This window comes from Neophocaena asiaeorientalis, unplaced genomic scaffold (assembly GCF_003031525.2).
Source record: "Neophocaena asiaeorientalis asiaeorientalis breed wild unplaced genomic scaffold, Neophocaena_asiaeorientalis_V1.1 scaffold265, whole genome shotgun sequence".
Lineage (NCBI taxonomy): Eukaryota > Metazoa > Chordata > Mammalia > Artiodactyla > Phocoenidae > Neophocaena > Neophocaena asiaeorientalis.
Window position 1 is genome coordinate 1177583 of NW_020172172.1, and position 15978 is coordinate 1193560.

The window sequence follows — 15978 nt, forward strand, 5'->3', positions numbered from 1 at the left end:
AAAAAACAACAAAAAAAACCATAGATGTTGATTTCGTGTATCAACTGAAACCCTTTTACCAGAAGTTTATGAGTAAATCAAGGGCCTTCTGGATTGTAGCTGGTGGAGAGGCAGCAGCTGGGGTGGAAGGCAGCAGGGTCATGAGACCCATACAGCCCACCTTGACCTTTCAGGAACAGTGAGTGCCGTGGGCAGGGTGGGCTCATGCTGGTCCTGAGGGAATCCAGCCATTTCCCCAGCTAGCCTGCTTTTGAGAGCACCAGCCCAACCCAAGGGTGATTAGAAGATTCGAAAGCCCCCAGCTGCCCGGAGGTTCCTACGGGCCCTAGTAGTGACCTTATTTAGCAGGAAGATGCCTGGACCCTCCCACAGCCATGAGCTGCTTCCTACATAGACGGGGGAATGGAGTGAGCTGCCATTGTCAGGGGTGATGGCCTCCCAAGTGACCCGAGCAAATAGTGACCCTGCAGCCCTCTTTGTGGCTGCCACATGGCAAGTAATCATATGGTGGAATTATAAGTAGCTCCCTGGCTCCATGGTCAGGATTTTTTTTAGCACATAAGTTAGCTTGTTAATTAGTTATGGGGAAGATTTATGTGACCCAAGGATGAAAATAGGATCCGGGAAAGTGCATTTTTTGCAGAGCTTTTTACTGCCCGGCCTGGGTGTTGACGGCTCAGTGTCACCAAGACATGAACAAACAGCTTGTTTACTTGCAGAGAAATGTGCTCTCAGCCGGGGAAGAGACAGTCTTTTCTTCCTCTGACTAAATTATCTGAGTGAGGCATAAAAAACTAAAATACCCAAAGTAACAACAAAACAGCTTAACCCATCATTTATATTAAATATGAGTTTATGGCAGTGCTTTTCTCTCCGTTTGGCACGTTCCCTCCTTCTTAATCTGACCTGAGTTGTTTCAGAATTGTCTTCAGTGTGGTGCATGGGGAAAGCATGCGCTCTGGAAACTGACCCACTTGGGTTTGAATCTGGGCACGTGCAGTTACTAGCTGTATATTCTCAGCAGTTAGATGGAAGCAATCACACCTATCTCCTTGGGTAGCTGTGAGGATGACATGAGATGAGGATTGTAAAGTACTAGAACCCAGAGGGCTGGCCCCAGGAAACAGTGGTCACTGTCGCTGCCACCACTGCTGTGTGGGAGGCCTCTGTGCCTGGTGGCCCCCATGGTCTGGTCTGGCCGGACGAGTGGGGCCTGAAATGAGAAGACGGGTGCCCTGTGACATGAACCTAAGGATTCATAAGGAAGAAGAAACAGCCAGCTTTTCCAGAGATTTATGGTTCTAAAGATCATCTTTAATTAATGAAGGGTTTTTTTTGTTTGTTTGTTTGTTTTTTGCCTGTGCTAGGCAGCTTGCGGCATCTTAGTTCCCTGACCAGGGATCAAACCCGGGCCCCGGCAGTGAAAGTGTGCCAAGTCTTAACCACTGGACCGCCAAGGAATTCCCAGCGATTATCTTAAATTCACACTTCCTGGGCCATTTGCCTAAACCCAGGCTAAAGACCATCCAGGCCTGTGGAGCTGCTGGCAAAACAGCCTTTCAGTCCTTTTTCTGAATGCATTTGGTTTTGCTGCTGGCAGAAGGGTACCTGCAGACTTTCAGCAAAGGTTTTGTGATCTCTTGAGAGGGCAGGTGCTATACAAATCCCTCAAGTGTACAAAGAGGAATCGTGCCAGAATTGCTTTGTGGGAGAGACAGACTCCAACAGTTATCATGCGAACTTATAATTTCCTACAGTGGTGATCTTCCCATCAACCCCAAGCATGGTCCCTGTGCCCGTAGCCTGTACCCAGACGTGGTATGTGGTGGGACTGCTGCTGACCCACCCAGACGTGGTATGTGGTGGGACTGCATTCCCAGGGCTAAATGCTCCTGCACCTCCAAATTGTCAGCCTCCTCCCCTGAGGTGTGTTTCTCATCTGTACTAACTTTTGTCTTTTATTTCTGACTTGTGGCGACTTGTCTTGAGCCCTGGATAACAGAAAGGATCCATCCCTCCCTCCGGAGCCTCAATCCAGGACAGGCCAGGGAGTGAGTCAGTGGCACAGTATTGCCCTGGGTCTCGTGAAGATAGGCTTTGCCCTGGCCAGCCCTGATGTTCTGTCCCACCTCTCCTGCTGTTTCTGTTTTAAGTGTGATGGAAGCCTCCACCCCTGAGCTCTGTGGGTCCAGGCTCGTATCAACTTCTTGACAAATGGGTTTAAGAGTTTAAGAAGAGGGCTGCTTTGTGCCTTCACACATCTTATTTCTTAACCCATGAAGTTAGTTGTTTCCATGGTGAGCAGGGAGTGCCCAAGAACCCAGTTTCAATGTGACTCTTCCTTGGTACCCTTCACAGAGAAATGCTTCTCAGCGAGGGACAAGTCTGATTTGTGCCTGCAAGGATCTATGTTTTGAAGTAGCACTTGTGCAGGGTTGGAAGACTTTATCTGCTGGTCTCAGGAAGGCAGATGGCCCCGGGGATGGGCTAGCTAATGAGCAAGCAGCCCCCACTGGGCCGAGATCAGGGGAATTCTGTCCAGCCAGCAGGACTGGACTCCATCGACTGTCTGGCCCTCTAGGAGTCACGTAACAGTCTTTTAGAGGAACTTCCTGGCTCCCCTGGTCTTCTGGTCCTGAGTTGGTCTCCACATGTCAGGGCTCTGGGGCGGCTGCACGTTCGAGTTTTCCCGTAGTATTACAGTTGGCCACGCTGTGCTTTGTTTCTCTTCCCAGCATCCCAGTGCAACGTCAGCCTGAAGAAGCAGAGGAGCCGCAGCATCCTCAGCTCCTTCTTCTGCTGCTTCCGTGATTACAATGTGGACGCTCCGCCAGGCAGCAGCCCCGGTGTTCTTCCGCCGCTGGTTGAGGAGAACGGCGGGCTTCAGAAGGTCAGTGCCGACGCAGCAGCCCCGGTGTTCTTCCGCCACCGCGCGTCTGTCCCGTCCTTGACGAGCATCCTTAGACAGAATCTGTGACAGTATGTGCGCAGCCATTTACTTAAAGATTTGAAATTACCAAAGAAGTCATCTTTTTTGTTACAGGATATGTCAGTCATTCCCATTTAGCAACTGAAGAACATATTTGATGCGAGTTATAAGAGTCACTTCATATTTTTGTAACATTCTGTCATGGGAAGTTGTATGAAAGAGAGTTAAAGAACCAGGAGCAGACAAAGAAATGGAAAGACCAGAGGAGACACAGAGACTTGGAAAAAAGCCAATAATAAATATAAGTGAATTTAACTACCTCGTTTAATAATAAACGTATTTGTTATATCTTCTTTCATATGTGTCAAATAAAAAATTTTAAGTCAGATCATCACAATAGGTTAAAAAAGAACAAATTCTACTCACATGCTGTCAACAGACATCATATTCAAAGCAAAACGACTCAGAACAGTTAAAAGTAGGAGAATGAGCAAAAAGACATCACACAAGTATAAACAAAAAGAAAGGGCTTCCGTGGTGGCGCAGTGGTTGAGAGTCCGCCTGCCGACGCAGGGGACACGGGTTCGTGCCCTGGTCCGGGAAGATCCCACATGCCGCGGAGCGGCTGGGCCCGTGAGCCATGGCCGCTGAGCCTGCGTGTCCAGAGCCTGTGCTCCACAACGGGAGAGGCCACAACAGTGAGAGGCCCGCGTACCGCCAAAAAAAAAAAAAGAAAAAAAAAGAAAACAGGGATTCTAATAGTAATCTCAGTTGAAAGAGAATTTCAGGTAAAAAGCGTTGAAAGAGAATTTCAGGTAAAAAGCACTGAAAGAGACAAAGGAGATTATTCATTATCGAGGACACAAGAGTTATAAAACTTTATATCCCAAATAATGTGAGCAAAAGACATGAACTGACGTTTCATAAAATAAGAAACACAATTGGTCAGTAAACATGAAAAAATGTTCAATATTGTTAGTAATCAAGGAAGTGCAAGCTAAAACAATGAGATATCCTTTTCCATCTATCAAATTATCAAAAGAGATTTTTAAAAATAGTATTTGGGTTTGGCATGGGGGTAGTGAGAGAGAGAGTAGAGGATGTAAATTGGTTATTGGTAGGAGTGTGAATTGGTTACACCTTTCCGGAGAGAAATTTGGCAGTGTGATCTCAAAACCTTAAAAATAGGGCTTCCCTGGTGGCACAGCGGTTGAGAGTCCGCCTGCTGGTGCAGGGGACGCGGGTTCGTGCCCCGGTCCGGGAAGATCCCACATGCCGCGGAGCGGCTGGGCCCGTGAGCCATGGCCACTGAGCCTGCGTGTCCGGAGCCTGTGCTCTGCAGCGGGAGAGGCCACAGCGGTGAGAGGCCCGCGTACCGTAAAACAAACAAACAAACAAAAAAACCTTAAAAATATACCTATCTGTCCACCCAAGCAGTTCCTCCTTATTGACATGAGTATGGATGTGCAAAGATTTAACCATAAGACACTATCCAGCATAGATTATAATGTTGCAGAATTATAAGTGAGCCGATGATTGGCAATAAACAATAGAAGACCTATACAGTAACCATACAATCAAATAGTATGCAGCTATTAAAAATGATGTCTCGGGCTTCCCTGGTGGCGCAGTGGTTGAGAGTCTGCCTGCCGATGCAGGTGGCACGGGTTCGTGTCCTGGTCCGGGAGGATCCCACATGCCGCGGAGCAGCTGGGCCCGTGAGCCATGGCCGCTGAGCCTGCACGTCCGGAGCCTGTGCTCCGCAACGGGAGAGGCCACAACAGTGAGAGGCCCGCATACCACAAAAAAAAAAAAAAAATGATGTCTCATAAATATTACTGATATAGGAAGATGTTCACAATATATCACTTAGGGGAAAAAAGGTTAAAATATAGTAGGCAAGTATATTTATAAGTATGTATATGGTCATAAGCACACATACACACACACACACAGGCATTTACAAGACCAGAATGACGTATGCCAAAATATGAAGAGATTATTTCAGACTTGTGGAATCTGTGTAAGATTTTCTCTTCTCCTCTGTGCCTTATTTCTTTTTCTTTTTGCTCTTCCCAATTTTCACAGAAAAGCTTAATTTGAAAATAGATTAGATTAGAAAATAGATTATTTTAAAAGTGCATCCGAACATAAGGAAGAGGATTCTGGGAAGACTGCAGCTTGAGCATGTGGTTCTGACCATTTAAATTCCCTCTCTGGATAAACCCAGGTGAGCCTGCTGGTGGAGCCTGGGAAGTACATCAAGGCCTCCACTTTTCCTGACATCTCCAGGGGAAAGAGAGGGCACAGAATTCATTCTCTCTGATACTCAGTAAGAAGCAGGGAACCACATCAGAGGAAAATGCTTGCCTCTCTTGCAGTCCTGGGATGAAGACTTGAAATGTGAAGTCCTGTGAGGTCAACAAGCCAGCAGGAGCCTGTGGATCCCCTTGGAAAGGGCCTGCATTGCCCACTTAATGTGTGTGGTCCCTGGAGGGGCTGCACTGATGAGCTGAATTGCTTTCAGTCTAGTGCCCTGGAGGAGCCCAGTAGTACAGGGACTTTTTCATCTCTTTGTGCTTTGTCAACTTGGGCTCTGCTGGACCATGAAAACAGCTCTGCCTCACAGTGCTGGGCCTCGCAGTGTTCCCTCATTTACCACTGCCGAGGAGATTCCAGGTTGAAAATCTAGAATGTGAGACTCCCACTGAGGTAAAACTAATGGAAAAGGTAGAAGAAAATGATAGTTCAAGAAATGAATTTTTTTTCTGACCCTGCCTCACGGCATGTGGGATCTTAGTTCCCCAACCAGAGATCGAACCTGCGCCCCTTGCATTGGAAGCAAGGAGTCTTAACCACTGGACCACCAGGGAAGTCCCGAAATGAATTTTGAGTATACAAATAAATTTTAGAACTTAAAAAAAAAAAATCCCTTGATTTCTAAATACAAAAATTCAGTAAATGAACTGAGAAAAAGAGTGGGAATGATCACTGCTGAGAACTGCCTTAATGTTCTGGAGGAGCAAGTGGAAAAAATATCTTAACAATTCAGATCAAAAACACAGAGTCAGTAATTGTGAGAGGTGGGAAGAAACATCTAGGAGACCTAACATGCAAATAATAGGAATTCCAGGAAGAGAAAAAGTAATAGAAGAAGATTTTCTTGATCTGAAAAAAAACCTTGAATGTGCAGATTGAGAGGATTTACCAAATCTGCAGCAGGATTAGTGGCAGCAAGGAAAAGAGCACATGTATGCCTAGATATATGCCATTGAAATTCTGAAATTTAAGTATAAAGGAAATCTTACAAGCTAGTGGAACAAGATATTTTCAAAGAAAAGAGAATTATACTAGCACCAGACTTCTCGTCAGCAACACTGCAAGCCAGAAGACTATGAAAAAATGTTTGCTACTGAGAGAAGAGTTACAAACCCAAAATTCTACATGTAACCAAGATAATCATTTATCTACTAAGGCAAAAGAAGTACATTTTCAGACATGGAATGATTCAGAAAGGGGACAAAAAAACAATCTGGGTGAGACTGATATTCAGTTATGATATAATTGTAGAAAATGTAGAAATAAATACAATTATTAGGAACAGAACTGTGACGAGTAGCACAATTAGAAAATAGATCCTCAAACTTCACGGAGAGTGAAAGGGAAAATAAACAGAATTGTGAACAAGCCATCAAAATTAAGGAAAGCGGGGACTTCCCTGGCCGTCCAATGGTTAAGACTCCTCACTTCCAATGCAGGGGGCACAGGTTCGATCCCTGGTTGGGGAACTAGGATCCTGCATGCCATGTGGTGCAGCCAAAAAGAAAAAACAATTAAGGAAAGGGGAAAATAAATAACAATAAATAGGAACCTAAAAAAGAGTAGGCATAAAACCAAGTTTAATGAACGAAATTCTCCTAACAAAAGACCAAGACTCTATCAGATTGGCATGACAAATTCAGCTGGATGCTGTCTCCAAGAATACACCTATATCAGGTAGGAACGATTTTGGCAGCAAGTAAAAGAAAACTGACAAATAATAACTTAGCCAAATAAGAGATTCTTTTCCTCACGTATAAAACTTGATGCTGGCAGTTGCTGGATGTAGTTTAGATGCATGGTGATACCATCAGGGTCCCAAACTCTTTCTGTTCTTCTATCTTTTGATCTTTCTGCTCCACCGTTCTTGGAGTGTTTGCCTTCATCCTCATGCTTGTTGCTTACTATCATCTCAAAGTCACAGGCTTCGGATATCATATCCACATTTAAGAGAATACAAGAGGGAGGAGTAGCACTAGCCATGTCTGTCCGTTTTACGGAAATGCTTTCACAGAAAGTCCCAGGAAAGTCCTTCTGCTTATGTCTTATGGGCCAGGACTTTGTCACCTGGCTGCCCTCCAGCAGCAAGAGAGGCCTGAAAGGGGAAAGATTTATACCTGCAGTTTCCTGCTGTCAACGAAATCAGACCTCTTTTCACAGAGGAGAAAAGAGGAATCACTACTGAGTAGATTTAGGGTCAGTGTGAGTTCAGTTATGCTGCAGTAACAACTCCAAATCTTCAGAGGCTTAACATAAGGAAAGTTAATTTTTCATTCATGCTACATGTTTATCATGGGTTGGCTGGGCCATCTGTTCTGTGCCAATGTCCAATAGAAATACAGTGTGAGCCACATGTGTAATTTAACTTTTTCTAGCAGCGTCATTTTTTAGAATCTTTTTTAAAACTTGAGATTGATTTTTTAAATTTTATTTTTATTTTTTATTTGTTTGGCCATACCATACGGCTTGTGAGATCCCAGTTTCCCAACCAGGGATCAAACCCAGGCCCTCGGCAGTGAAAGCACAGAGTCCTAACCACTGGACTGCCAGGGAATTCCTGAAATTGATTTTAATAAGAGATTTTTATTTAACCCAATATGTCCAAAATGTTATTTCAGCATGTAATTGATAGAAAAAATTATCAATGAGATAAAATTTACATTCTTTTATCTTACTAATTCTTCAAAATCTGATGTGTATTTTATACTTACAGCACATCTTAAATTTGGACTAGCCACATTTCATGTGCTCAACAGCTACATATGACTAATAGCTACTGTTATGCTATTAGATAACTCTATCTTATCCTCATTCATGGACCAGACTAAGGAGGGCCCATCTCTTTGCTTCCATGATTGTCACATCAGCAGAAGAGGAATGTGGTAAATCACACTGGCTCTTAAAATTTTCACTCAGAGGTAACAAGACTTATTTCAGCTTACATTTTATTGGCCAAAGCAATTCACATGATTACACCTAACTTCAAGGACTGTGGAAGTGTAATCCTACCATGTGCCCAGAAAGAAAACTGAAATTATTTGGTAAACAGTGCTAATGACTGTTACAGTATGCAGCTAATAGCTTTTGAGCCAGCATCTAACATACAGTGATACCAAAAAAAGGTAGAAAATAAAGAGATGGGCGAAATGTACAAAGCAGATCAAATAAATAGAAAGCAAAAGTGGCGATATTAGTATCAGACAAAACAGAATTCAAGGCCAAAAACATTAAACAAGAGAAAGAGGGACATTTTATGATAAAAGAACTAATACATGCAGTGTACAGTAGCCATAAACCTTTACATACCAATCAACAGTACAGCCAAATACATAGAAGAATATCATTTAAACATAATATAAAGCTGTCTTCTAAAAATAAACAGCAAACAACATAGGAAAATCATTGGAAGTTCTGGCTAATGTAATAAGATAAGAAAATGAAACAACTGATATAAATGTGGAAAAGATAGAAAACCAGTTTTATTTGCAGATGGCATGATTATTTACAGTGAAATCCCAAAATACTACCAAAAAATGAGAATCACTAAAACGTTTTGATGTGGTGGCTCTTATTTCTTGAGAAGTGTGTTGTGTTTCTGAATAAGAAGACTTAAAATTTATACAGAAGAAAAAAAATGTCTAAGAACAGCTGAGAGAGCTTCCCTGGTGGCGCAGTGGTTAAGAATCCACCTGCCAGTGCAGGGGACACGGGTTCGATCCCTGGTCCGGGAAGATCCCACACTCTGCAGAGCAACTGAGCCCGTGCACCACAACTACTGAGCCTGCACTCTAGACCCCACGAACCACAGCTACTGAGCCCACGCGCCACAACTACTGAAGCCCGCGCACCTAGAGCCCGTGCTCTGCAACAAGAGAAGTCACCACAATGTGAAGCCCGCGCACCGCAATGAAGAGTAACCCCTACTCGCCGCAACTAGAGAAAGCCCGTGCCCAGCCACGAAGACCCAACACGGCCAAAAATAAATAAATAAATTTTAAAAAAAGAACAGCTGAGAAATTTTTGGAAAAATATTAATATAATGAAGGATACCTAGACTTAAGAGATATTAAGCTGTACTGTACATTGGTGTAGAAAAACATAAGTGGAATTTGTATGATGAGATTTCATTGTAAACCCTATCACAGCCCCGAATTCTGATATCTCCCCTCAAACTCTCAATTTTCCCAATTTGAAAATCATTGCTGAGGAGAATCCCCATTGGTGAAGGGAACATAGTTTGTACCCTAGGCCTGTAAAGGATTTAAAAAGTGAAGAATCACTGCTGTCATAGTAAAAGTTATTTTTACCTAGTACCTGCCTAGATGAATGACTTGAGAAGATGGTGGTGCAGCCCTGGAAGGTTTCCTGGAGCCCTTAGCCATATCTACCAGAGAATAAAGTCCTTAAAGGGAGCTCCTCTGACAGAGCTGGGCTTAGCTGGACCTAGTGTTCACTCATGGAAACGTCCTTTGGTTAACACTTGTCAGAGTGGCTTTTTAAAGAATTAAGTTAACTCAGAGTAGCGCATCGTTTGCATAATCCGCGACCCTTCAGTATGTGAGACCAGACCTTGTAGAAAGAGCCTATGTCAAAGTGGGGCGACTCTGCCCTTTGCACTCACCTGGTCAGGACACCTGGAATGTAAAGCCCAGGCTCAGTAGATGTGGAAGCCGATTCCAGGCATGTCTCTACTGCTGCCTCCTGGGCTCTCCCAGCCTCTTGGAGCTCAGCCTGCCAGAAGAGGAGGGAAGGCTGTGGACAGAGTGCAACAGATGGTTCCATCCACCCTGCATATTTACTGTCCTGGAGAAAAGCTTCAGAGCAGTGGCCTGGGGTGGCTACCACTGTGACCGTCACAGTTACAGCCTGGACTGGAGACAAGTTGCCCAAAATAAAAGTGTCTGCAGCCCCTGTCTGGAGGCTAGAAGGAGTCAGCACTCAGAAGGTCCCAATGGCAGAGACCCTGGAGGACTTCTCAGTGCAAGGACAGAGTGAAAGCCATTGCTGGACGCTCACTCATACATGCGTATCCCATGTACACACACACGTAAACCTCTAGGGTAATTTTCAAGCCCACATACTTGTCTAGGGTGGCACCTTTGGTTGTGGTCTGTGTTTTGTCAAGCCCTTCCCAAATAACCGTTTGGCGGTGTTATCTCTCACCTCACTGATGTGCTCACCTGGTCTGAAGGTACACCTGTGTGTTAGGGCTGTTTGCCATCTCCCACTAGCGCATTGGTTCTCAAATGGAGATGACTTTGCTCCCTAGCGAACATTTGGCTGTGTCTGGAGCCATGTTTTTAAAAAAATATTTTTATTGGAGTATAATTGCTTTACAATGGTGTGTTAGTTTCTGCTTTATAACAAAGTGAATCAGCTATACATATACATATATCCCCATATCTCTTGAGTCTCCCTCCCTCCCACCCTCCCTATCCCACCCCTCTAGGTGGTCACAAAGCACAGAGCTGATCTCCCTGTGCTATACAACTGCTTCCCACTAGCTATCTATTTTACATTTGATAGTGTATATATGTCCATGCCATTCTCTCACTTTGTCCCAGCTTACCCTTCCCCCTCCCCGTGTCCTCAAGTCCATTCTCTATTAGGTCTGCATCTTTATTCCCGTCTTGCCCCTAGGTTCTTCATGACCTTTTTTTTTTTTTAGATTCCATATATATGTGTTAGCATACGGTGTTTGTTTTTCTCTTTCTGACTTACTTCACTCTGTATGACAGACTCTAGGTCCATGCACCTCACTACAAATAACTCAATTTCGTTTCTTTTTATGGCTGAGTAATATTCCATTATATATATGTACCACATCTTCTGGTCTGTCTGGGAGGCAGAGTGGAGCCCAGTGCCCTAACTGTGGAATATCTTTGAGTTCCTCCTGTTCATCAAATCCCACCAAGGGGACTTCGCTGGTGGTGCAGTGGTTGAGAGTCCGCCTGCCTATTCAGGGGACACGGGTTCATGCCCCGGTCCAGGTGGATCCCACATGCCACGGAGCGGCTGGGCCCGTGAGCCATGGCCACTGAGCCTGCGCGTCCGGAGCCTGTGCTCCACAACGGGAGAGGTCACAACAGTGAGAGGCCCGTGTACAGCCAAAAAAAAAAAAAAATCCCACCAAGGTACAGAGAACAGGCAGTCATACGGCCACTGTACTCAAGAGTGCTTCCAAGTTTCTTTTGAGAATATGATCTACTTCTCTTTGAACCTGACAGTGATTTTTTTTTTTTCTCTCTCCTCAGGGTGACCAGAGGCAGATCATTCCCATACCAAGTGTATGTATATTTATCCAATTTTACTTAAACAGTTATAGAATCTTGTAGCTTTCGGCTTACTAATATAAAAGATTTTTTAATGTTTTTGCTTATATTGCATTTTTACCGTGTGGTATTAACAGCTCTGGTCTGTTGAAAAAAAAAAAAAAGTGAAGCTACATTTTAAACCTAGAGCAGGAAGTTCTGTACGAGTTTCCTTTCTTAGGAACAGCAAGGCAACCAGCATCTATTAACCACATTCTCACCTTTCTCTCTGCAAAGGGCCTCCACGTCTCTTAGTAAGCCGAGGCAGCACTCCCCAACTCCATAGACTGCAAGAACATACTTTTGCCCCCATAGCATTCTTTGCAACAGGTTCTGTCCCAGTGGAACTAGGTTCACCACACCCGCATCCCAGGGGAGCAGACCATCCCTGACTGTTCAGCAGTGTCGGTAGCTTGGCCGTGGCTCTGATCAGAAAAATCTCCTCAGTCGTATTCCCTGAACTTGCAGAATCACCCTACCATCACCACCATCCTGCCCTCTGCCCCCCAAATCCCACAGGCTGGTTGTACTGCAACTCTGCCCCAGCCAAGTACTGCCTTGGACCACCAACTTCTGTTTTCAGTCCTGGAATTTGGGATACTAGCTGCACCGGTGTCTGCCCCACCACAGGCCTGGACCGGCCACCCCTCAGACAGCTGCTCTCCCCACCGCTCCTTTGCTTCCGTCTTCTGTGCCAGCCGAGCCGTGTGGCCTGAGGCCAGTCAGCAAGCAAGAAGCAGACCAATGACCGACTCCCAAAAGAAACTTGCAGTTGAGATGTCTGTATCAAACAGGATCTCTCAAACAGTCCTGTGTCCTTAGAGAAGGATGTAGGTTTTTAAAAGTTGTCCAGAAATTGATTTTTTTTTTTCGGCCACACCGCACGTGGCTTGTGGGATCTTAGTTCCCTGACTAGGGATTGAACCCGGGCCCTCGATAGTGAAAGAGCGGAGTCCTGACCACTGGACCGCCAGGGAATTCCCAGAAATTGATATTTTAATCCATAAAGATTCTCTGATTCAGATTGTCTGATTCAAATCTAATCATCTATCTTTACTTGGACTTTTTCACATGTTTTCTGGGAATATCCAAGAGACACAGCAATCTTACATTGAAGGAAATGACGGATTTCATCAGTACAGTTTGACTTCAGATTTGGCGATGCATGTCACCTATAAATTGCCCAAAATATTTTTAATTTCACTTACTTTCACAACATTAACTCTCCATTGATTAACAGGCTGCAAGGGTTTGTGGAGTGATTCTGACTTTGCTAGCGTGCCTGGGGGTTGGACTTTGTTGGGAGCTGACTTTGATCAAAAACGTGGGTCAATCAGCACGACTTCTTATCCAGTGTTTGAGTAGGATACCCAAGGGGATTGATACCAGAGGCCTCTTTTTAATCTTTATACAAAGTAGTTTCGTATATTTTTCCTGCAAAGGTGTCTGCATTCAACAGGTGGCATCTCTCCCCCTACCTCTGAGACTCCGATAGCACTGGTTTTTTCCCTCAAAGTTAATTCACAGCTATCTGTAAAGTTAAGTGCTGAATCAAAGCATTTGTCAGAGTAAACGCTCTACTGGGCACCCACAGTAGAAAAATGACCCTTTCTTCACAAATCTCTTTCTAGAGTCCCAGAATAAAATAGTCAAGAGGAAAAAGATGCTTTGTGTAATTTAGCCTAGTGTTAGGTCAGTAAACCACAGACTGCTTCCTACATGTGAGACACTGGGTCCGGCCTTATGAATCTGAAATATCTTGCAAGAAAGCAAAGCCTAGCTAAAGTAACTTGCATCTTTTTTTTTTTAAAGCTTTTTTTTTTTAATTAATTAATTTTATTTTTTGTCTGTGTTGGGTCTTCATTTCTGTGCAAGGGCTTTCTCTCGTTGCGGCAAGCAGGGGCCACTCTGCATCGCGGTGCGCGAGCCTCTCACTGTTGCAGCCTCTCTTGTTGCGGAGCACAGGCTCCAGACGCGCAGGCTCAGTAGGTGTGGCTCACGGGCCTAGTTGCTCCGTGGCATGTGGGATCTTCCCAGACCAGGGCTCGAACCCGTGTCCCCTGCATCGGCAGGCAGATTCTCAGCCACTGCGCCACCAGGGAAGCCCAGTAACTTGCATCTTCGAATAAGTACTCCCAGAACAGCAGTTCCACCAATGGGTACCGTGTGATCTCCACTGCCTGCTTAGCATGCAACACTAAACCCAAGTCCATCTGGAGAACAGCTCTGCCCCAGGATTCGAGCCTTGGGGTCTCCTGCAAAATCTGCACCTACCTGTCGAGACTGCAGCTCACATAAACAGTAGCCCTGCCTTTTCTGGACCACGGGGGTCCTGGTTAGTGCTAGGAGCCTCTGAGAGCTTGTTGGAGGGCTACCACACAGGACCAGAAATCCAGGCTTGTGCTGAGCCTCCAAACCAAGTCCCCACACCCGCTGAAAGCTTTTTCCAGGCCCAGAAGACGAAAGGTTCCCCTAAGCCTGTGGGTGCCCAGAGGAGATCTGGCTGAAGTTCCCATCTCTTGCTGCTCACCTCATGAGCCCTCCATTTTTTATTCTCATGCTGCTGTTTATATGTGCAGCCTCCATCTTTTGATTTTTTTTTACTAAGCTCATTTTTTCATTATTCACTTTTCATTATTCATATTTTTTCATTATTCAAACTCATGGTTTAAAAAATTACTGCAAGATTAAAATAGAAAAAAAAAACTCCCAACTTGATCCCACTCTCTAGAATAGCCTTCTAACATTTTTTGTATATCCTTGCAGAAATTTTCTAAGTCAACACAGGCATATTTAAACAAATGAGTGTTGCAAGTTGATTTTTGCTTTTATCAGGGTACCTTGAACATCCTTCCAGATATTAGTACATAGCGAGCTGCCTCATTGTTTTACATGTAGTTGATGGCATTTACGTTGTGTCCACTTTTGTGCTATTACAAATATTCTTGTGCTTGTGTGTTTGTCAACCTGAGTGATAGTATCTGGGTGATCAGTTCCTAGTTGTGGAAATGCTAGGTCAAAGGGTATACTTTATATTTCTGGTAGATTAAAGGCAAATTGCCCTCTGAAAACCTAATTTACATTCCCAGCAAGAGCCCCTTCCCTTTTCAATAATGGTAATTAGCAAATACTTTGATCTCTGCTAATCTGAAAGTAAAGACTTATTGCTTTGATTTGCATTTCTTCATGAGTGAGTATGAACATCTTTTCACAATTTTATTGTCTATATGTATTTCTTCTTACCTATTCATTTCTTCTAGAATTTATACTATTATCTTTTTAAATTTCAAGGAAATTAGCACTCTCCCCCAAATTTATGATATATTTTTTGGTCTTGTTTATAATCATTTGGCCACAAAGGAGTGTAATTTTATATAGGGAAATGTGTTCATCTTATCTTTTATGGCTCCTGAACTTTATGTCATGCTTAGAAAGCTCTCCCCACTCTATGACTATGACCCACTTGTCTCCTAGTATTTTAACAGTTTCATCATTACACTTAAATCTTTGATCCATCTGGATTATGTTGGTGTAGGGCGTGAAGTCGCAATCCAGCTTTATTTGCTTTTCCAGGTGGCAAGTCAGTTGTCTCAGCATCATTTATTGAGAAACCCATCTTTTGTACACCTATTAGAAATAACATTTTTATCTGGATTTGATCTTAAACGTTTCACTTAGTAACATTTGTCTCCCAACTGGGAGCTGGGGTTTGGGGCCCTCTGTACCTCTTATCGGAAGCCTCATGTTCTGTGCAGTAGAAGTCAGGTGTTGAAGGGTAAGGAAAAATGCAGAGGGACAGGCTTGGAAACGGTGAAGTTTGGTGGTGACTCTGAAGGTGAACACTCCGATGCTTTGGCCCCAGTGAGGACCAGACCCCTCCCGTTCCCCACATGCTCGCTGGGATCGCTAAGTCCCTGGTGCTTCCAGCTCGGGGTTGACAGTGCAGCTGAGCCATAAAATTGCTGAAAGTGGAGAGGAGAAATTTGTTTTCTAACAGTTACGTCTCTATGCTGTTGGCCTAAGCCTTTTAGTAACCAGTAGTATACTTTTTTCCACCAAACCTTATGAAGATCATATAAGCAGAGCAACTCCTCTAGTTAGAGCTGGTGTCCAGTCTCCTTTGCCCCTCCTGCAGCAGCCCCTAGAGTTCTGCCCTGAGCTCCGGAGGTGCGAGGGGAGGGAGGTGGGCAGTGTGCAGACTTGGAGCCTGAGAACTCAAGTGCACAGACAACCATCCAGCATACCAAGAAGAGGCACCACTCTGTAAGATTTGCAAGGGTGTGTTATGGGGTGGATACCTTAGATTAACTATTCCTGGCTGCCCGTTCACAGCCAAGGACAGGAACTTTCCCGTCCACTTCCAGAAAGAGCAATGGCATGAATGCTCTTCTCAAACCTCCCCCTCCCCCCATGCTTTCT

At 44.4% G+C, this 15978-nt stretch overlaps 1 protein-coding gene across 1 annotated transcript in view; it reads left to right on the top strand.

Moving 5' to 3' along the window:
• Nucleotides 1-15978, top strand: part of CTDSPL (CTD small phosphatase like) — a 149344-nt gene that overhangs the window by 115208 nt on the left and 18158 nt on the right. Inside the window, exons 4-5 of the mRNA XM_024756353.1 lie at nucleotides 2736-2890; nucleotides 11503-11535. Coding sequence (XP_024612121.1) covers nucleotides 2736-2890; nucleotides 11503-11535 — 188 coding nt within the window. The remainder of the gene's footprint in view (nucleotides 1-2735; nucleotides 2891-11502; nucleotides 11536-15978) is intronic.